The sequence below is a fragment of the Eptesicus fuscus genome, chromosome 3, assembly GCF_027574615.1.
Source record: "Eptesicus fuscus isolate TK198812 chromosome 3, DD_ASM_mEF_20220401, whole genome shotgun sequence".
In the NCBI taxonomy this organism is placed as follows: domain Eukaryota; kingdom Metazoa; phylum Chordata; class Mammalia; order Chiroptera; family Vespertilionidae; genus Eptesicus; species Eptesicus fuscus.
The window spans coordinates 58,516,578-58,539,374 of record NC_072475.1 but is presented as its reverse complement, the minus strand read 5'-3'; the positions used below and the strand labels follow the sequence as shown (position 1 = coordinate 58,539,374).

General features: G+C 42.6%; 1 protein-coding gene across 1 annotated transcript in view; it reads right to left on the bottom strand.

The window, feature by feature from the left end:
• Nucleotides 1-11,901: 11,901 nt before the first annotated feature.
• ILDR1 (immunoglobulin like domain containing receptor 1) overlaps nucleotides 11,902-22,797 on the bottom strand; it is a 33,963-nt gene continuing 23,067 nt past the window's right edge. The window contains exons 6-8 of the mRNA XM_008146661.3: nucleotides 18,255-18,386; nucleotides 17,221-18,035; nucleotides 11,902-12,667 (exon numbers count right to left, since the gene is read on the bottom strand). Coding sequence (XP_008144883.2) covers nucleotides 12,626-12,667; nucleotides 17,221-18,035; nucleotides 18,255-18,386 — 989 coding nt within the window. The 3' untranslated portion in view covers nucleotides 11,902-12,625. The remainder of the gene's footprint in view (nucleotides 12,668-17,220; nucleotides 18,036-18,254; nucleotides 18,387-22,797) is intronic.

The following is a 22,797-nucleotide window of genomic DNA, read 5'->3' as shown; positions in this document are numbered from 1 at the left end:
CTGCTGGTTAGGCTCATATGCTTGCACACAAGTCCTTTGGTTGATCTCTCCCCTTTACCCCCACTCTCCCCTACCCTCCCTCTGAGACCCGACAGTCTGATCCATGCCTCCTTGTTTCTGGGTCTGTTCTTGTTCATCAGTCTATGTTGTTCATTATTTCCCCTAGATGAGTGAGATCATGTGCTACTAGAAATACACTTATAAGAACCAAAAATGAGACAAGCAATAATGGTTATGGTGACAGGCAAATGAATCAGTCTGTAGTGAGTTTCTTTCTGGGCCAACAGTTCTTTTGAGACCCAATTTCAATGTCCAACAGTTCCTTAACATCTCCAGTTTTTTAAGAGAGCTATTGTTTATCCAAATGCATGTTTGAGTTCTACTATATGCCATTCACTAAGTTAGGTGCTGGAAAAACAAAGATGCATAATCTACCTTACCTGTGTGCAAACTTACCTCACTTACCTTGCCTGACTGTCAAGACTGTAGAGAGTGCAAAGGCCTTGAAGAATTAATGGCATATTGAGGAAGAGCAAGAAGGACACTATGATAGGACTGGATCCTCCCTACTCAAATCCTTCTCTTAGAGAAAATCTCCAGCCACAACCCAGAAAAGGGGAAGTCCTAGATACTAAGTAACCCTGTCATCCTTAGAGTTTGGACCAAGAGTGGACTTTGGCAAAGTGGTTCCATCAGAGTCCCTCAAGAATTTAGAATTGAGACAAAGGTTCAGAGAGTTAGGGCACTTTAACTGAAAGGTGTGTAGGTTGTTGTGGGTAAGGGTGTTGGCATCATGGCAACTTTGTATAAGCAAAAGTTACACTGGGTCAAAATTAGAATCCTGTAACACAAGGTGGTCAGCAGAAAAGACAGATGAGCAAATACAGAGAGAAAAGCAGAACTGCTTAAAAGAAAGACACACACAAAAAAGAGCAATAGAAAGAGACAAAAACCGACAAGAGGACAGACATTCAGGGAAAAGTGAGGAAGATAAGGGGACAGGATATCAAATGGGAAAGAATGGGACTCAAGAATTGGGATGGGCACCCTGGAAGGATTCAGATGACTCCAAGTATCTGCTAACTCAAACACCACAGAGCCTCTGTTACAGCAAAAGAAGCCTTTTACCCTCCGTGACTAATGATGATCCTGCCTTGCTTAAAGACCCTGTAGTGATCCCATTTGAGGTGCTTTCCTGGCAAGTGAGTACCAATTCTCCTCATACCCTGCTCCACTCTCTTCATTGCCTCCTTATCTATAACTGTAGACAAATCCTAAAACATCCATGGGGCCAACTGCCAAGTCTAATTGGGGAGCAAGAGGGCTGCATGGCAAGAATTACAAAATTGCACTAATGTTTATCAGCAAGAACCTGGGGAATATACATGGAACTGAATTGTGAGTGTACTAGACCGGAGATGGAAGAAAATAAACGTCAGTTTATTATTATGTAGGTGCACTTAACAGAGATTCTGGACTCAATGTGCTATCACATGCAGTTGGTAGAGTTCTACTCATTTTCTCTTTTTGTTGTTAGTAGACTGAAAATTGGATTCACTTCTGGCCTATGCTGAGTTGAGATGCCTACGGAGCAGCTCTATTATAAGGCCTAGATCTGGGCTAATGATTTGGCAGGACAGTCAGGGACATGAAAGGGATAAGATGAGGATTGGTCACAGGTTGTTCTGGAGAAAGAGTTATGTGAAGGGACCTCTCAGCATGAACTCATAGTGTCAGAATATTTGTGTCCTATGTAAATGCTCACCAAAGGGCCTTTGCTTCACAGAAACTTTTCTTTATCCAGATAAACATATTGACCCCTTACTTGTAGAGGAAGGAATAGAAAGATTTAGGGAGATGAGAATGTTAGAGTGGATTTGTTATGTATTACCTACTGAGCCATCCCTGCCCTGAGGACATGCTTGTCATAATGATAGCCATAATCCCACTGCTTTTTATAGCCCAAAGCTATGGGGGCTTCTCTTCCCAGCACTGGAAACCTGGGCTTAGGGGTCTGGTGTGGGTTGGGACTCCTTGCTCCTCATGGGAGGCCTCTGTATCCTAGATATCCCTCCTGATTAAGGACACACCACATGTGGGTGTAGGACCAGTCCATTCCACGCCTCCATCCCTCCTACCAGTCTCAATGTACTTTCTTCTTTAATTCTCTCGTTGTAGGGTTTCCATTCAGCCATATTTCAGGTGGTCCTGAGTGATGGTTGTTCTGTATTTTAGTTGTAAATGTTTTTAAAAAATAAATTTTTATTGATTTCAGAGAGGAAGGAAGGAGAGATAGAAACATTAATGATGAGAGAGAATCATTGATGGGCTGCCTTCTGCACAACCCTGATTGGGAATCAAGCCTACAACTCGGGCATATGCCCTGACTGGGAATTGAACCATGACCTTCTGGTTCATAGGTTGACACTCAACCACTGAGCCATACTGGCTGGGCTTTAGTTGTAATTTTGATGTGGTTGTAGGAGGTAGTGAGTACCATGTTTACCTACACTACTTTATTGGCTCTTGACCAGGTCAACGAATTTCAAAGTAAGAAATCTTCAAGTATTCAGGCAGAATAAATGAATATTTAAATATTTAACCAGTTATTGAACTTCAGTGTGCATGAGAAACTCTGAATTGATTTGTTAAAATATTACTGGATTCTATACCCAACATTTCTAACTTAGTAGCTGTAAAATGGGGCCTAAGAATTTGCATCATAACAAATTCTCAGGTGATATTGATGCTGCTGATCCAGGGACCATACTTTAAGAACCACTGATCTATAGAGAAGTGAAGAAAGAAAATCCCCACAGATTGTACTCAGTCTTTTCCACAGCAACATTTAATACTGAAAGATAATGGAACAAAAATTATACCAAAATGTGGTCAAAATTTTAGGGCCACTGACAGCTTTCATAAACAAACAAACCCAAGGAAGATTGCCTTTATGAGAACTTATTGCAAAAACTTTGTGATAATGAAGTGATGAATAAAAATAAAGAACTTGGGAATGAATAGGTTGCGTTAGATATAAACCAATACTAAGTATGAGAATGTGATTATAAAGCACCTTATAAATAGAAAGTTTGATAAAACTAATACTTAAGTACACAGAAACAGAATAATATATCTCATCTATAAAGAATAAAATATGTAAACTGAAATTTGAGCCTCTCTTTAATAAGGGCACCAACTTTAACTTTAAAAGAAACTGAACAAAATTAGTAACAGGTCCTAAAAGTCCTTTTTTATTTGGACACTATTCTGAAAATCATTTTTTTTTCTGATAATAAAATCTAACGGGTACAGTATATTCTTGATCAGAGTGACTAAATAAAGTTTGTATTTACTAATTCAGGTTCAGATGAGGTCTCCAGTAATACAAAACTCATCTACGTTCTATCTTACCTACAATTTCTTTGCTGTAGTTTCCTGCTATTCAAGGTAAAGAAATTAAAACTTGTGTTGTCAAACAGTCTAATGACTTACCTGAAATGTAAATCTTTTTGTTTGTCAAAAATTGTGAAATACGTTTGAGATAATGAAAGGAAGTCCAAGGCCTGGCTAGTTCGCATCTTGATGTAGCTGAACTTAAAATGAACTCTATAAACACTATCTTCCATGAAACTCTATTCTCCATGAACTCTACCCCAAGAAAAGCACAACATTTTACTCTACAAAATTATAAAAGACTAGAACAGCTTTTGATTTTTAAGATGACTATCAGAAGTCTTTGTATCCCTTCTTTAGATGTTGGAAAATAATCTTGAATAAAAAATATATTTTTCAGGTTTTCTAAAATAAATATACTGAGAAATTTGTTTACTTTGACAACAAGACTGAGGTGGGAGGTAAGGAGCAGAGAGATTGGAGGAAATATGAGAGTTTCTAACATTTTCTCTCTCTCTCTCTCAGCAGGAAGGCCATTTGAAACCAGGGGTTTTAAAACACAGTAACTCCAACTCCTTTGTCTTTTTTGATAATCTGGGAGGGCTCTTTTATAAGACAAAATCTCTTGAAAGATTTGAAGTTTAACAAAACCTTTACTTTCATTTCAATTTCCTTCCTTATGTTAAAGTCAAGTAGAAAAAGGCATTTTAATTAAAACTAGGATTCATATGAACACATTTTGAAAGGATTTCAATCACTCATTATATATGTATGCACAGAATACACTTGGGGATGATGTTCATCTAGTATACTTAAGATTTTTATTGAGGTATAGATGTATCATAGATTACACCCATAAATTTACAACTTAATGATTTTTAGTAAATTTACTAAAAAAAGTTGTGCGACAATCGTCATATTCAATTTTAGAAAATCTCCATCACCTCTTACCCATTTGCAATGAATTTCTTCCCGCCCCAGTCCCAGGCCACCACTATCTACTGTCTCTATAGATTTGTCTTTTCTGGACATTTCATATAAATAGAATCACACAATATGTGGTCTTTTACATCTGGCTTCTTTCACTTTGCATAATGTTCTTGAAGTTCATCCACATGTAGCATGTATCAGTTATTTGTTCTTTTCTATTATAGATATACCACATTTTGTTCATCCATTCACCAATTGATGGAAATTGAGATTTCTTCCCTACTTTTAAAAGTTATTATAAATAAGGCTACTATGAACATTCATGTACAAATCTTTTATGTGCATATATTATTCTTCTTGGGTAGATAACAAGGGAGTAAAATTCCTATGTCATATGGTAAATTTATGTTTAATGTGGGTGTTTGTTTTTAATTGTCGAAAGGCTTTTCAAAGTGGCTACATCATTTTTACATTTTCATCAACAATTATGAGGATTCTCATTTCTCCGCATCTATGCTATGTTATTTTTTGTCTCTTTTATTTTCATTTCTAGTCGGTGCAAAGTGATATCTTATTGTGATTTTAATTTGTATTTTTCTAATAACTAATGATATGATAAAAGGCATCTTTTCATGTTATTAGTCATCTTTGTTTTCTTTGGTGAAATCTCTATTCAAATCTTGCCTATTTTTAAAAATTGAGTTGTCTTATTGAGTTGTAAGATTTTCTTATATATTCTGGTTATAAGTATTTCATCAGAAATATGGTGGCTTGTGTTTTCATTTCCTTTATGGTGTCTTTTGAAGTGCATAAGGTTTGCATTTTTATGAAGTCCAATTTAAAATTTTTTTTTCTTAAAGATAATGCTATTGGTAACTCTTTACCTAATCCAAGGACATGCTTTTCTCTACACATTTTATAGTTTTAGCTCTTACATTTAGACCTATTATCCATTTTAAATTATTTATAAATGGTAGGAAGGGTCTAAATCCATCTTTTTGCATATGGATAAAATGACTCAGCATCATTTGTAAAAAAAATTATCTTTCCCCCATTGAAATGTCTAAACACCTTTGTCAAAAATCTATTTACCATAAATATAAGGACTTATTTCTGGAGTCTTAACTCTGTTCTATTGATCAATATGTCTATTTTTATGTCAGTACCACACTATCTTAAGTAGTGTAGCTTTATAGTACATTTTTAAAATTGGAAGGTATGAGTCCTCCAATTTAATTTTTCAAGATTGTTTTGACTATTCTGAGGACCAGCCTTGCATACCTGAAATAAATCCTACTTATTTATGGTGTATAATTATTTTTATGTATTAAAATATTGGTAGTATTCTGTTAAGGGTTTTTGCATCTAAGTTCAGGAGGGATGTTTGTAGTTTTGTTTTTTTGTAATGTCTTTGTTTGGCTCTGCACTGGCTTTCTGAATGAGTTGGGAAGTATTTCCTCCTCTTCTATTGTATGGAACAGATTATGTCAAGTTAGTGTTAATTACCCTTTAGAGAGTTGCTAGATCTCTCTAGTGAGATTATATGTGCCTTGAAATTTCATTTTGGAGAGTTTTTCAATTAAAAATTCCATTTCCTTAATGATTATAGATCTATTCAGATTGCCTAGTTTAGTTAAAATTTGGCAGTTTCCGGTACTTCAGGAATTGTTCTATTTCTTCTAAGTTGTAATATTTATCAGCATAAAGTTGTTTGTAAAGTAGCACTCCCTCCCTTATTTTTTTTAATGTCTTTAGTATCTGGAATGATATCTTCTATTTCATTCCTAATACTGGTGATTTGTGTTCTATTTTTGTCAGTCTTGCTAGAAGTTTCTCAATTTTATTGATATTTTGAAGAACCAGCTTCTTGTTTCCTTTATTTATTTATTTTTTTCTATGTCCAATGTTATTTTATGCTCTTATCTTTATTATTTCACTAGAAGCCCACTGCCCACCCTCAAGTCGCTGGTCCAGCCCTGCCTCCCTCTCCAGCCCTAGAAGCAGCTGCGGCCACTGCTGATCAGGCCCTCCCCCAGTGAAGACACACGGAGGTCCCTGCTGCCCCACCCCCGACGCTACGCATGCAATCTCTCCTGTCCAGTTGACCCATTATGGCATCCCGGTTAATTAGCATATTTCACTATTATATATATATATATATATATTAGAGGCCCAGTGCACGGATTTGTGCACCAGTGGGGGTCTTTTGACCTGGCCTGCGGGGTTCGGGGCAAAACTGGCAGTCCGACATCCCCTGAGGGCTCCCAGATTGCAAGAAAGTGCTGGCCAGGCCGAGGGACCCCCAGCAGTGCACGAAATTCATGCACATTAAAAGGGAATTATTTTAATATTGCTATTTGCCCTTTCTCTATAATAAAAGTGTCAGAGATGAAAGAAAATTAGTAAAATGTACATGAAAATCTCCCTCCTGTCAGAGTCTGGGGCATGCCACGGGACCCAGAGTCAAGTCCCCACCCACCCGCACATGCCTCGAAATCGCACGAGACCCAGACCCAGTCGGCCCCATCCCCGTCAAGCCCCACTGGGCAGGGGGTGCAGCCTGAGGTCCCCCGACAAGCCCTGCCAGGCGGGGTATGTGGCCTGAGGACCCCGTCAAGCCCCATCGGGCAGGGAGTGCGGCCTGAGGTCCCCTGCCCCTGCCAGGTACCATGCAGCCTCAGGTCATTATGGCGTCATGGTGTGACAACCATTTGCATATTAGCCTTTTATTATGATAGATTCCTTTGGCTTGATTTTCTAGTTTCGTAAGGTAAGAACTTAAGTTATTGATATGATACTTGTCCTCATTTTTTATGTAAGCACTAGAGGCCCAATGCACGAAAATTTGTTCAAGAGTAGGCCTTCCTTCCCCCAGCTTCCGGCATCGGCTTCCCTCCAGCACCCAGGACCTGGGCTACTTCCCTCCTCCAGCCACCTTCAGGCTCCTGGGACCCGGGCTGGCTTCCCTCGGGCCGCCTGAGGGCATGTGGAAGACTTCTGGTCTAATTAGCATATTACCGTTTTATTATTACTAGAGGCCCAGCGCGCATGAAATCGTGCATGGTTAAGGTCCCTAGGCCTAGCCTGGCCTCAGTCGCTGGCCTCTGCCGCCCTGCGACACTACGTGAAGCTCCCCGCCCCAGGACACTCCACGATGTTTGTGGCCCCATGACTGCTCTGCAAAACCACCCACCCTGCAACTGTTCCGCGAGTATCCCCCCGCCTGACTGCTCTGTGAAATTCCACCCGCCCCATGACTGCTCTGCGATGCTCCCCTTGCCCCTCGACTGCTTCACAAAATTCCCCCCTCCTGCAACTGCTCCGTGAGGCTCCCCCCGCCCCTTGACTGCTCCGTAAAGCTTGCTGCCGCCCCGTGAAGCTCACTACTGGATGCTCCGCGAAAATCCCCCCACCCCGCGACTGCTTTGCAAAACTCCCCCCACCCCACGACTGCTCCGTGAAACTCCCCTGCCTGGTGACTGCTCCGCTAAGCTTGCTGCCGTCCCGCGAAGCAGCCCACCGCTGCCACCACCACTCAACAGTCCCCAGTCCTGCCTGCCACCATCCCCCCGCCATGGTGAGCGACTCAGGGGCTGGGGGGTGACCGAGAGGTGCTCCATGCACTTCAGGGTGATTGGTCATCCATTCAGTCATGACGGCACCTGGCTCTTTATATATTAGGATAGATTTTAGTGCTATAAATTTCCCTCTCAGCACTGCTTTAGCTGCATCCCACCAGCTTTGATATGTTGTGTTTTCATTTGTATTTAGTTCTATGAAGTACTTTTTATTTCCCTTTAGATTTCTTTGACCCATAATTATTTATGTGTTGTTTTATTTCCAAGTGTTTTGAGAGTTTCCTGTTGTCTTTGTTATAGATTTTCAGTTTGATTCCATTATAGTCAAAGCTCACACTCTGCATGATTTCAATTATTCTACATTTGTCAAGGTTTGTTTTATGGTTTTGTTTTTTTTTCTATTTGATAAATGTTTTACAGGCAATTGAGAAAAAATGTATTCTATTTTTGGATGATCTGTTACATATATGTTAATTAGATCCTGTTGATTTTTTCATTCAGATCATCTATATCCTTGTGATATTTTTCCTAGTAGTTCTATGAGTTGCTGGATGGAAGAGGTGTTAACATTTCCAACTATGATAACAGATTTCTCTTTCTCCTTTCAGCTTTATCAGTTGTTGATACATGTATTTTAGGCTTTGTGGTTTAATTTTTACACATTAGTATATTGTGTCTTCCTAGCAGATTGATCCTTTTTGATTCATCAGATAATGTCCCTTTTTGTCTCTGGTAATTTTCTTTGAAGTCTACTTTATGAGATATTAATCCCCATCCTTTTACTTTCAACCTACCAGTGTATGAATTTGAAATGAGTTTCTTATATGCAGCATATAGTTGGGTGGGTTTTATTTTTTAATCTACTCTGCCAATCTCTATCTTTTGATTGGTGTATTTAGACCACTTACATTTAAGTTAATTATTGATATGCTTGCACTTTAGGATGCTATTTTATCATTTATTTTCTAAATGTTTCTTTTGGTTCTTGTTGTTCTGTTATCTCTTTATCTTTCTGATTATTTGTATGGATTATTTGATTTTTTTATAGCACTTTTGAATTTGTCTCTGTATAGTTTTCATAGTGATTGCTCTGGGTACTACTTATAACTATGTACTGGTATCACCATTTACCACTTCAAATGAAGTATTGAAACCTCACTTCCATTTAGGTCCCTTTACATTCCCACCTTTAAATTTCATTGTTTATAATATTAGGTGGTATTATAATTTTTGTTTTAATATTTGAATATGACATAAAATCCATAAGGAAAAGAACTATTGTATGGACTCATGCTTCTGCTCTTACTATTGTTTCTTTTTGCTTCCTGGTGCTCAAAGTTTCCTTCTTTTTGAAGAATTTCCTTTAGCCAATCTTTCAAGGGTAGTTTTGCTAGTCACAAAATCTTTTAGTTTTCATTCATCTGTGTTTTTATTTTCCCTTCATTCTGATAGTTTTGCTAGATATAGAACTATAGGTCACCAGTTCTTTTCATTTAGCACTTAAAAATATTTTGTCATTTCTCCTTCATGATTTCACATAAGAAATCCATCGAAATTGGTGTTTCCCTACAAGGAATGTATTGGTTTTCTCTGGCTGCTTTTAGGATGTTTTTCTTGTCTTTAGTTTTCAAAAACTTATGATGTGTCTTGGCATGAATTCTTTGGGTTTATCCTGTTTAGAGCTAATTCCACTTCTTGGCTCTCTAGGTTGATATCATTCATCAAATTTGAGAAGTTTTCAGCCATTATTTCTTCAAATGCTCATTCATTCCCACTCTTTCTTCTCTATTTTCTAAGACACCAATGATATAAATGTTGGATATTTTTTGTCCTTAGGCTCTGTTCTTTTCTTTTTCTAGTCTATTTTCTCTCTATTGTTCAAACTGGGTGAAATCTATTGTTCTGTCCTCAAGGTCACTAAGTCTATCCTCCATCATATCCACATTACTATTGAGCCCATCCAGCAAGGTTTTTGTTTTTGTTTTTTAATCCTCACCTGAGGATATTTTTTTTCCATTGACTTTTAGAGACAGTAGAAAGGAGGGAAGAGGCAAAGAGAGAGAGAGAAACATTGACATGAGAGAGACACATCAATTGGTTGCCTCAGTTGGGGATAGAACCTGAACCAATTCCCTTGACTAGGAATTGAACCTGAAATCCTTTGGTCCATGGTCAGATGCTCTAACCACTGAACAAAACTGGTCAGGGCAACCCAGTTTTTATTTCTGTTGTATTTTTCAGGTCTCTAATTTCTATTTGTTTCTTTTTCATAAACTTCTATTTCTTTTGGGAGATTTTCTATTTTTTCATTTAAGAGAATTTGTAATTGTAGCATTTTATAATGTCAGCCTTCCAATTCTTATCAGATAACTCCAACATTTGATTTATCTTAGTGTTGGCAGTAGTTGATTTCATTTTTTTATTCAAGTTGTGATTTTCTTGGTATCCTAGACATTTTGTCTATCACATTCAGATACTCTGGGTCCTACTTAAATATTTTATTTTACAGGGAGTTACTTTACTTAGGTTTAGCATATGATTATTAGCCTACTCTTGTACATCCCCATGGCGGTTTCATTTTCAGAGTCTTTGTGGTGTTATTTGGTCTGTCTGATGTACCCAATGCTGCTGGGGCTTGTGCTGGTCTCTGTTAATGCTGCCTGAGTGTGTAGGAGGAATTTTCTCTGACTGGATTGCCAGATACTAGTATATCTTGGTGAGGGAGGGGTTTGGAGGAATGCTATTGGTACCCTCTAGCTATACAGGTTTCTCAGCCAGCGAGGCGAGTCTCAGTTCCATGGAGACAAAGTGACTTCTGGGACCAGGATGGTAGCTACAGGGCTTCTAACTGACAGGTGCTTTTTTTCTGGTTCCACCAGTCAGCCCTAGTGTCTCTGAGCAGGGAAGGAAAGTCTCCAACCCTTGGGAACAAAGAGACTTTCCCACTTGGGCCAGCTTCTTTCCTTGGTTCACTCTTACTGGTTCCTCCTACCTACCTCAGTATCTCTCCACGGAAAAGAGGATTCTCAGGCCCAACAGGGAAGGAAAATACATACCCTATTTTTGGCAAGGCTCCAGCTGCTTCGTCCCCTGAGGTCGTCAGAGGGTCTTCTACTAGATTCAGGGGACGAATGAGCTGAGATACCTTTTATTGCTAGGTGGAAAGTCAGAAAATGCCAGGTCTGGGTGACCATCTACTATTGATTGAGGGACACAAGATGACCTGCCTTTTGTGTTGTTCTTCTGGTCCTTAGTTCCCAAACCAGCTTGTCTTCTTTTTAGCACCATTCGCACTTTCCCTTTGCTTATTTCTTGTGCCACTTTCAGGATTTATAAAGTTGTGCTAAACAAGAAGGAGCAGGGGAAAAAATCTATGCCATCTTACCCTGACCAGAAGTCCCTCACCTACTGAATTTGATGTATTCATTACCTATTAAAATTTCATTTTTTTCTGCTAACTTACACTCAATTACATTATGTAAATAAAAAAATGCCAAGACACCTTTGCCCAAAGCTGGCATTTAGCTTATTTTTCCAACACAGAATTAATGAGACTAGGGGGGAAATGGTTATGTCAACACAATAGGATCTACATTGAGTTTGGGGCCATACACATAAAGATACTGTTGAGGAACACACACACACACACACACACACACACACACACACACACACACACCTTCTCACAGGCCACATCCTTCCAATCTTCTCCAGGAGGGTCTCTACATCAAGCACAAATGGATTCATGAAGCCACCAAGGGTCCTGGGGAAAATAGGAGCGAGTGGTAGAGCTTATTATAGAGAAGATACAGCCCCTCCTTCTGGGGTTCTGAGTGGCAAAAACTGCCTGGAAGGTTCTGCTTGTGAAGACTGAGGGGTGCCAGGAGAAAGGCGGCTCCAGAACTCCTCAGGTTGCCCTGGCTCTTGTCTGAGCTTGAGTGGGGAAGAAGGCTTCATCCAGTCAAATGCACCAAAGTAGGTATTTATTTGGGGCAGAATCCTCACGCCAGTATATTTTATTTCTTCTAATTTATATACTCTGTTGTTCCCAAGAAACATTTAAAGTGATTTTAATGGATACATATATACAAAAATATAAATTAGATATAAGCAAAAACATAAAACAAACAAAAGGAAAACAAGCTGGTACAAAACTGCTTTTCTGCTACACTTGGAATAAATGGCTCATAAGAGAGTACTCTGTTGGGAGTATTTCCTGTGCCATCTCTTACTGGGCCCTCAGGGGCACTTGGGACTGGGCACGGGGGCAGCAAGGTGGGAGGGACTCTCTACATATGCTATAGAGAGAAGTACCCATAGAAATTTTCCTATCATACTCCATAGATTTCCTGCTCCTGACACATGTTTGACTTTATTCTTAAAGATTCCTGAGTTCTCCCTTTGAGAATGGCCATGGTTCTGGCCATGGTACCTAGTTGAGGACTCAGGCAATTAAGTTCTTGAGGAATCACATCTCATTTGGGCCCATTACAAGTCAGAGACTATCTAAATATTCAGAGAATGTGAACCAAGGCTGAAACTAAGTCATTAATTCCTGAAACTCTTGCTTTTAAAATTCTTCTATTTGATTCTCAGAATCTAAGCCAAAAGTTGTAAGATACAGACTTGCAGTGTCCTTCCAAAGTCACCTGGAAGTGTAGGTGATATTGACGATGTGCAGGAGCCGAGAGTCACCACAGAAGTAGTGCTGCATCCGGTGACTAAATGACCACACTCCTTCCACTATGGGAGCTGTCTTTCTCCTGAGGAATAGAAGAACAGAAAGATCGACTCAGCTGGGTTTTGTTTTTTATGCATATAATACATAAGGTGTTTTTGATTTAGGTGAAAATCTAGGTGAGTGGTGGCTGCTGGGACAGCAGATCTGAATCCAAAAAATATTTAACTCTTCATGAAGCCAGCCTTTCTTCCTGGGTTAGGTTTCTCTTCTTTCCTACCTCTCTGGAGCCTCCCCAAACACCTTTAATTTCTGAAAATTTCTTGGAAGTCTTATTCACTCTACCTTTTTGATTTTTAACATCTTCAAGCCTCCCTTAGACTGAAAAAAAAAAATGGTACCTTGTTCCATTCATCAGTCTCTCCCATTCATTCATGATATGGCCCAGTCTCCCTTTCTTATGTATATACTCCTGAACTATTCTTTCTCAACCCTTGTCTTAAAAGTTTAGCTTCATATTTTAGTATTTCTCTGAAGTTATTGTTCAAAGATCAACTAATTACCTCTTCCTGACCAAAGTCAGTGCCTTTTCTTCAGACACCATTTGGTCTTTTGGCTTTTTCAACTTGCTCTATAAGGGCAAGGACTATGGTTTACGTTCCTTATATTTCTCTAACTTTGTATTGTAGGGGGTTGTTTTATTTAGGTTTTGAATATCTACAGCTGTAGTACATGAATGTAACCTTTCTTATTTGAAATGGCAAGATACGGTATCTGTCCCAAAACATATTGTTCAAAATGCATTGTATATACTCTTAGAAATTTTGTGTTTTCAGTTCGTCAGGAAAGTGAGTTTTAGGCACATGGTTTCTAATAAAAAAGCTATGGGATGAATGCTCTCTAACACAAAGGAAAGCAACAAAGTGGCACAAAGGGAACTTTTCCAGGGTTTGCTGAAGAAAAATCTAGACATTATCAAGGAATAGACAGTTTATTGAAAGGAGAAGATGAAATATCCTGCTCTAAAAAAATTTTTTTTTTATTAAGTCAAAGAGTAAAAAAAACCAAAACTAACAATCCTGGATTCTCTATAGAAAGTTTGAGTTTAGCTTAGAGAGGAAAGGATGCATTAGTTTTCTCTCAGAACAGGTTGTAGAATGAGTACGTACAGGCCAAGTTTGGAACAAACAGGAAATGGCTTGAGGAGCCCTTTCTGATAGGAGACCAGAAAGATAATCAATTTGAAGGAGACCAGAGCAGAGGGGCCACTCAGTCTGAAACCACTGGGTTTTAAAGCTCTGTGTGACTACTGCTTCTCATATTTCTGAGGTTGTAGCCTTTGGTGGACCTAAAATGAGATCTCAGCTAGTGCCCTAGTTCTGGCGTCAAACGGGAGATTCCTCAACAGAACTTCCCTTTTCTCTTGGACACTGTGCAGAGAGCAGTTCTTACCTGTTTTGCATTCCCATGCGATCATTTACATGAAAGCCCTTGTCTGTAGGTAACTACTTGTTAAACATTATTCTTGAGAGAGAAGATTCCATGTATACCAAAAGATTTTTAAAAATTTATATTGCTCTGAATATTAATAAAGTATTTTTAATAAGTATTTTGTAAAAAAGTTATAGTGAAGGAAAACTGTTGAAAGCCTGGTTTAAGAAAACAGTGATAAATCTTATCAACTCAAGGAGTAAATAAACCTCCATGTTATACATAATCAAAGATCACCATCTAGTGGCCCAATTGTATTATAACTTCTGAAGTTAGCTGCAAGCTCCAAAGACTTCAGAGGCCAGGGAGGTGTGTGGAAAGCATCCAGCCCCACCAAGCAGAGAAGAAAAAGACTTTGGTCCCACTAAAAGCATTCAAAATTCAAGTTACATACAAAACACTGTGCCCTTTAGACCAACCAATCTCCCAAATCAAGTTTCGGTCCTGGGCCTCTGATCACTCAGAATATGAGTGGACAGTGGGACGTGATTAAAGTAAAGTGATACTCTTTGGGAGATAAACTCAGAGACATCCAAAACAATGAAGGCTTTTAAAATGACCTTCAGCGAAATCTCTGCCTCTCACCAGTAAGCTTACAATAAAAAACATGGGTTGCTTGGGGCTACATCTGGATTATTGGTGTGTACATCTGAATGATAAAGGAAGCTTTCAGAAAATAAAGAAATAAAATCATCAGAAAACATGACTGCCCCACACAACATGACTGAAAAGGGCACAGGTCTGAGTCAGAGGACTGTTCTAATTCTGGCTTCACTCCCTACTGACGTTGTGACTTTGGACATGTGCCTTAATCTCACTGAGCCTCACGGAGCTTTTTAAGGATTATCTATAATAATAAAAGCGTAATATGCTAATTAGATTGGATGTCCTTCCGGATGAAGCCGGGGCTGTGAGGGAAGCCCGGGTCCTGGGTGCCAGAGGGAAGCTGGTGCCTGCAGCCGGGGGAAGGAAGGCCTACTCTTGCTCGAATTTCATGCATCGGGCCTCTAGCCCTATATAATAAAGAGCTAATATGCTAATTAGACTGGATGGGTAGAACACCTTCCAGAATGACTTTCCAGAATGACCTTCCAGAATGACCAGTGGGCGGGGACAGCGGGGGCAGCGGGGTCGTGGGGCCGCAAGGCAGCCGGGGCTGCGAGGGCCGAGCCCCTTCCACGAATTTCATGCATCGGGCCTCTAGTATGAAATAAGCATTGAAAAGGGCTTACCCCAGTATCTAGAACATAATTGGTGTTTCTTTTACCTTTCTCTAACTTACAAGAAACCTCATAATTTTACTTAAAGAGAAGAAAATAAGGACAAGAAGATACTTAAAAGAAAATGGGGTTTGGATTTGGGGCCAAAAACTGGCTTTGAAATTGCATTTCTTTGCTGAAATGAAGTTAAGAGACAGTTTAGTCACTATCTAATTAAAGTAACAGCAGTTGTCCCAGCTCTAACCCATTCTGTGGTTTCTTTCAGGATGTGATTTTCTACAGAGAGGAAGAGAGAGGGATAGAGAGTTAGAAACATCGATGAGAGAGAAACATCGATCAGCTGCCTCTTGCACACCCCCTACTGGGGATATGCCCGCAACCAAGGTACATGCCCTTGACTGGAATCGAACCTGGGACCCTTGAGTCCGCAGGCCGACACTCTATCCACTGAGCCAAACCAGTTTCGGCAGGATGTGTTTTTCTTACTGGTAACATGGAAGGAAGAGTTGTATCCAATGTAAAATGAAGACAGTAGTACAAATCTCACAGGGTGTTGTAAGGATGAAAAGAGATGTAGCATAAATGTCCAGAGCTCAGTATCACTTAGGATACTAATAATTTTCATTATTACTGGTTGTTGCCTCTCTCATAGGACATCTGTGAGAGTATGACATAATTGTCACTGATCATTTCAGAAATGCCTGCAGGCCTTTGCTACCTTCTTCACTCTCTGACCAAGGTTCCCCCCTAGAAAGACCAGCACTGTGGCTCTCATAAGGTGCCTGCTCCTTTGCACACTCCATGCATGTAACTGGATTTTAAACCAATTACAGCAGAACCTGCATTTCCAAATGAGAGCTGAATCCTTCAGAGTGCATAAGAGACTAAAACTCTTGTTCCTATAATATCCCTCTACTCTGGCAACTTCTCTCAGAGCTTACTTCACATCCCTTTATCTCAACAGAACTGAAACAGGAAAAGATTCTGGTCAAAAGAGAAATGTAGTTTTGTGGGTAGCTTCTAAGCCAGTTCTGAAGAGAGTTCAGAAATACTTTTTGAGCAATAAAAGCTTAACTTTGCAAAGTGACAACACTAAAAGAATACCATAATTTGGGAATATTAATTATAAAATAAGTTTTCAAAGTCACTTTAAGAAAAAAAAAAAAAGGTCTTATTCAGAGGCCCAAAAGGCCTACATCGATCCCTCTTTGTATCCCTTTTAGGCTGGAAAGCTCACTCATACCTCGTGGCAACCCTGTATCACCATCATTGAATACTAAAGTAATGATATGTGTGTGAATTGAATACTAAAGTAATGATGTGTGTGTGTGTGTGTGTGTGTGTGTACACACACACACACACACACACACACACACATATATATATATATTTCCAAATCAGTTCAATGGTCCTTTCCCAGGAAGGTGGCAGGGGAGGGCTCAGGGGCCTCTCCTTGACTACAACATTGTCTTGCACACTAACTTGAGGCACCTAGAGGAGCACATACATCCTCTGTCGGGCCAGGTGTTCTAATTTGGGGTATGGAAATACAGTTGCTAAGTAAAGCAAAGCAGCTGTGACAGGAAGTAAAAGCCTTAGCCATCAAGACCAGTGCTCAAGTTCTAGCTCCACGACTCACTTGGAGCTTAATGATTCTGAGCCTCATTTCCTCCTCTGTGAAATGGGGGGGACCGAGGATGAGAAAGCCCTCTGTAAGCATCCAGCACCTCCCCTGCCCTCGGCACTCACTAGGTCCCTCCTAGCTTGTAAGGGGTGTCTCACCGAGCCCACAGGGCTGGCCCTGCAAAACAGGGAAGAGCTGGCCTCAGCGGTGGCCTGTGAGGTGGCCTGTGTCAGCTGTGGCCGAGCCTGGCTGAAGGGTCCTTTCTGCCCATGCCCTACCCTCAGCGGGATGCCCCAGGCTCACCGAGCGCCTCTCCACATTCCCTTTTTTCCTGCCATTCTTGCCTGGGATGACATCCAGCGAGCGGTAGCTGGGCGGCTTCTCCTCGGGCCAGTTTGGGGAGTGCGAGCGGCGGCGGCGGGCCCCCCGGCTCCGGGGTGGCCTCTCCTTCTCCTCCTCTGAGCTCCAGGAACTGAGGCCCGAGGGCAGGGGAGGGGAGTAGCTGCGGGGCCTGCGCCTCTGGTGCCTGTGCACGCTCTCCCGGGGGCTGGGCCTGCGGGGTCTGTCTGGGTAGCGGCTCCTGAGAGGCAGGTGGGTGGACCGCCGGCGGTCCTCCCTGGACGAAGGGACATCGCTGAGGCTGTCCCCGTCTGACCAGGGCACGGGTGATGCGTTCGGCCGGGAGCTGCGGTGCCTTCCACCCCGAAGCCGGTCCGGCTCCCTTCCTTCCAACGCCCAGCACCTAGGCTGCCGGTCCTGCAGCTCCTGGTGGAAACCAGAGTGGTGGTGCCGCCTCCTCTCCTCCCTCAGATCCCAGGCTCCAGGGGGAACTGGAGCGAGCCAATGCTGGTGGGAGGAGTTGCTGGTCATCAGAGAAGATGGCAGGTCTCTCAGCGGGGGCAGGCGGATGATTCTGCGTTCCACGACCTCAGAGCCCAGGGAGGACAGCATGCTGCAGGGTTGGCCAGAGATGGCTTTGAGGGTAGCGGGTAGGGGCTGGGCTGGGTTGAGGTTCCGCAGCTCTTTCTCCAAATACTCTAGGACACCGTTAGTGATGGGAGGGTGGGTGGTGGGCTGGGCCACTGGCATCTGTGGGAGGCTGGATCGCAGGGACAAATCTGTATGGGAACAAGGGTAAGAACATGCAGAAAAGCTGGCTCACAGAATGCTCCTCGGAGCCAGGGCACCAAAATGCCACGTTATTTGGTTTGCATGCATCCCCTCCCATCCTCAGTCATAAAGATACCCACCGTACTGGTCAGGAAAGCCCTGAGGTAGCCCGTGCTCCTACTCTTGCCCTCTGCCCTCTCCCACCCTAAACCTCTGGCCAAGTTTACCTCGCTGAAGCAGTTGGTTCATTGGATAAGATGAAAACTGAGAGCTCCTGTCCGCCCCCCAGTAGAGGGGTTTCTCCATCATCTGAGGGCCTAGGGCCTGAGCCTGCTTCATGTAGCGGTGGCGGGCCAGGGCTGCAGGGGAAAAAGGAGAAATGCAGACCCCCAGCCAGGGCAGGGCCCACACCTCCCACTTCACTTCTCTCCATCTAGTGGCCTTGCCAAGAGACCAGTTTCTCTCCTCCGAGTTCACTATGACCTATCTTGCACGGGAGTAAGAGGTAAGAGTAGTGACTCAATTGCTCCACCGGGAAGGAACTGGGAATAAATTCCCTAGGCAAGAGTAGGAATCCCACACCCCGGGATTGTACCCTTACAACGGACTTCCTAGTCTCAGAAACATTTCATCACCCTGCCCATTCCCAAGGTCAACTATAATGTGCAGGGATATACATGGGTAATTAGCAGGCAGTGAAATCTCAGGCCACAAGCCAACAAGGCCTTCAGCCACAGGCCAAATATAGAAGGTACACATGCAAAGAGTTTAGAGGAGGCTGTGACTCAGGGGCGGCCAGGGAAGCTCAGGGCTGCCTGCTCAGAGTGGAAAAAGAGAAGGACGTAGATGCTGATGTCAATGGGCAGAATTACTGGTGAAGAATGTTTCTAGCTAGTACGCCAGCCCTGGTTGGAGAAAACCAGTGGGAGGAAGGCAAGAGAACGCAAAAAGCTGAAGTGGATCCAGTGGATCTTTTGTACTCTTCTCCTCACTTAATATTAAGTGCTGAGGTTTCCCCTAAGTAGGGAGAATCTCTCAGAGGTGGGGTGGAGGCAGAGAAGGGAGGAGGGAAATACCATTTCCTTTCAGGGCAAAGAAAAGAACATAAAAAAGCAGCACAAGGGATCCATGGAAATGTCACTCCAGTCCCCTAGGTGCAGCTAACCCACAATGACAGCATGTTAAAAACAAAAGCATTTAGTTGGTTTTGCTCATGAGTTTTCTATTTTGAGGTAATTTTGACGAGCGCCACATCTCCCAAAGTCCCTGCCCACCCATGCATGTAGAAAATGTACTTGTGTGTTTAAGTGCAGGAATTGCCTGCCTCAGGCTCCCAGCAGCACTCGCACCTCCTCTCTCTCGGTTCCCCAAGCCCTGTGTCACCTCATCCCCTCACCCCAAGCAGCAGGCTCTGCCTGAAGCTTCCTCCTGCCACAGGAGGGGGGAGAGAAGGCAGGCCTTCTGGACCCAGCTGCACAGGGTGGGTGATTTGGTGAGGCCAGCAGTTAAGGGGCCACCTGGACAGCTACCCTGAGGCTCCAGTGTGAAATAAACTTCCAGCACAACAGGATGTGGTTGCAGTAGAGCCCCCCAAAATGTCTGGAGCTCCAGCCCCAATGGTGAGTCACAGCCCAGCCTAGAGGAAATCAGATGCAAACTAATAGCAGCTCACCCCCAGCGGCCACACTTTTAAGCCAACAGACAGCACTCCAGACCCTCCAAAGACAAGTCCACAAGCCCAGCCCTTTCCTCTCCCTTTTGCTAACAGATGCCTCTCCCAGCTCCCTACAGGAGCCACCATCAGCACACATAATGCCCTGCCACTTTACATAAGCTAACTAGTTCTCAGAGGAATTTTTTGTTTCTCAGAAAAATCTTCAATGTGGGATCAGATGAGGAAGTTGGGGTCCCAGAGGTTACTTCCCTAGCTCACAGTCCAACATCGGGCGACTGGCAGAGACAGAGTGTGACCCTGTGTCTGACACCCAAGCCTGTACTCTTTCTGCCACACCACCGAGTCCCTCGGCTCCTTTACTTCTGTGAAACGAACAAAAAAACAAAAAAAACCCTTCCCCAGCGGTAACTCCTAACTTTATTTTTCTCCAACTCAGCCCCACAACTTTCAAAACCCACTCCAGACTAGTCTCTGCCTCCAAGGCCTCAGGACATCTAATTCCATTGGGAACAACCCTATATACCACCTACCCCTCTAATCGACTCCTGGCTTCCTCTAAATAGTACCACCCCACACTTTTGGCCACATCCTTCTCCCACTCCCCCAATTCTATAGGAGACAAAGGGAGAGTGAGGCTTACTCCTTTCTCTCCAAAGGACTTTTTAAGTTAATGGAACCCCCTGCGTAGATAACTCCCTAGAGATCATTCCAGATCCTCCATGAGCTTTCCCATCCAGTTTTTACATTCTCCAGAGATTCATCTACCTGCTCCCTTCTTAGCTGCTACCACCTTTTCCTCAGGGTTCCTCCCTTCCCTGATGCACTGGGACTAATGAGATGCGAATGGGAAACACAGCCTCTGAGCTTCTCCCTTGCCATCCTGTCCCTGGAAACAGCCCCATGGGGATGTCTATACTGCGAGGGTTTTCTGCTGCTCACCTAACGAGGAATCAAACAGGCAATAAAAGAAGAAACAGAAAAAGTAGCAAAGCTTCCAAAGTCTTCTAGAAAGTTATCTCTGAAACTCAATGGAGGAAAGTTTTCCCTGGTCACCTTTAATGAACTGGTTAAAAATACAGACTCACTCCTGGATCCCCACAAACCCTCCCTCAGTCTAATGCAAGGCAAGAAAATCTGTGTTTTCAATGAGCTCCTTTATTCTAATGCTGGGAGTCAAATCAGAGTTGACTATTGAGGAATTCTCAACAACCTTCCAAGAAATAGGATCCTCGGAGAGACGTCTCCTTAAATATGGGCTTTGAGGGTCAGATGGACTTCAACTGGAATTCTCAGCATGTACCAGCTGTGTGATTCTGAGTGAGTTTTTAGAGGGTCTGAGTCGAGTCTCCTCATCTGTGAGATGGGAATAATACCTATTTTACAAGATTATTGAGGTTAAATGAGATAATAATGTATGCTCGTCGATAGATAGTGGCCCTCATTGTTTTAATAAATTGTTATAAGTCGCTTCTTTTGCCTTAGAGCCCATGGGAGACAAATGGACATACCGGGAAACTATACCACCAAAGTCACGTCCATCTTCCTTTCTGAGGAAAACCTGGGGTACAGTCTTTAAGATGTCTCCTTCCTGATAGAAATGACACTCAACACTCCCCCCTCCTCCAGAGACCTACGCCTCTTGTCCTCTGCAGCCAGCGTCGTCAGTGGGCATCACTGGTGGGTGCCCCTGATGATCTCCAAGTGCACTTGCTTGTAACTGCTTACCGTTCCTTACCAATCCCCTCCACTCTTCCAGAACTCGTTCTTTGCCCTCTTTTTGACCCATGATCACAGAGTCCTTTCACTTTTTCCCATACTACCAGTCCCCTATGACTTGACTGGCCAGTCATTTCGGTAACATCCTCAGGAGCTTTCTAGAATCCCACACCCTTTGAACTCTTACCATCTCAGCTTTAGGGAACCACCAGCACATGCATCCTAGCTCCACACTGCCAGAGCTGACTGCACTGTGAGGCGACTGACCTCAAAGAGCCTTCCTCCCAACCTAACTTTCCCTGACCGATATAGAGACCTGGCTTCCCTCCTGTAGAGCAGCAGTTTAAACATACCCCAGGTCTCATGCCTTCCCCTCCTCATGAACTTTTAGCTGTTGCCATCATCTTTGTTGAGGAAGAGGAACCACCCCAGGCAAGGAATCAAGAGACCTAGTTCTAGTCCAGGCTCTGCCACTAACAAACTGTGTGTGCTTATGAAAAAGTCTCACCAGGCCTCACACCCCTCACCCGTGAGGAGGATGGGGAAGTGCATGGCATAGAGCAGAGATTCCCACTGTGGCCTGTGGCCTACTGCTGGGTGTGCCCAGAGGTTCTGTGGGGAGGAGGGCCAGTCAACCATCTAGAGATGAAACTTGTTTCTCCAGTTCTCCCAGAAAAAAATAAGGTTCACTTTCAATAGCTTTCGCCTTTAAGTTCTACTGTGGGTTGTTTACTGGTACGGAGTGAATTATCAAGTTACTGAAATGTAGTGTCATTTTAATTTTTTCCCTCTCTGGTTCTCTAGTAACTCTCACTAGAAAGTGGGAGCAGGTTGGGGAGATTGGCTGTGGTCAGAGAAGTTCAAGAACCACTGACATCATTCTTGAAGCTCCCTTCCGTGTCTAGAATTTTTACTTGCTACATATGAGCTCTCTCAGCTTCCTCCCTTATACTTTAATCATAATGACTTCCTCTCTCTCTTCAAAGATCAGGCTGTCTTTCCCTTCCGTCCTAAAGGCAGTCATTTCACTGTAAGCTCGATGTCACTCCCATTGGCTCCATCACTCCTCGCTGATCATCTTAGTTTACTTATTTCCCATAGGCCTTGGTTCTTTGCCTACAAATATGCTTAGGGTTACCTATTCTAAAAACAAACAAAAAGTAGTCACTCACACACACACACACACACACACACACACACACACACACCCTTCTCTATCCAAAGCTTTAACGACTTCTGCCCCCTCCATATAATCTCCTCATCACCAAACTTCACAGGATAGTCTGCCCTAGTGACTCACTTCAGAAGTGACCTCATCTGCTCAGGTCTAGGGACCTTTACTCGTGGCCTGCATTTCTTGACTTTACCAGTTCTTCTAA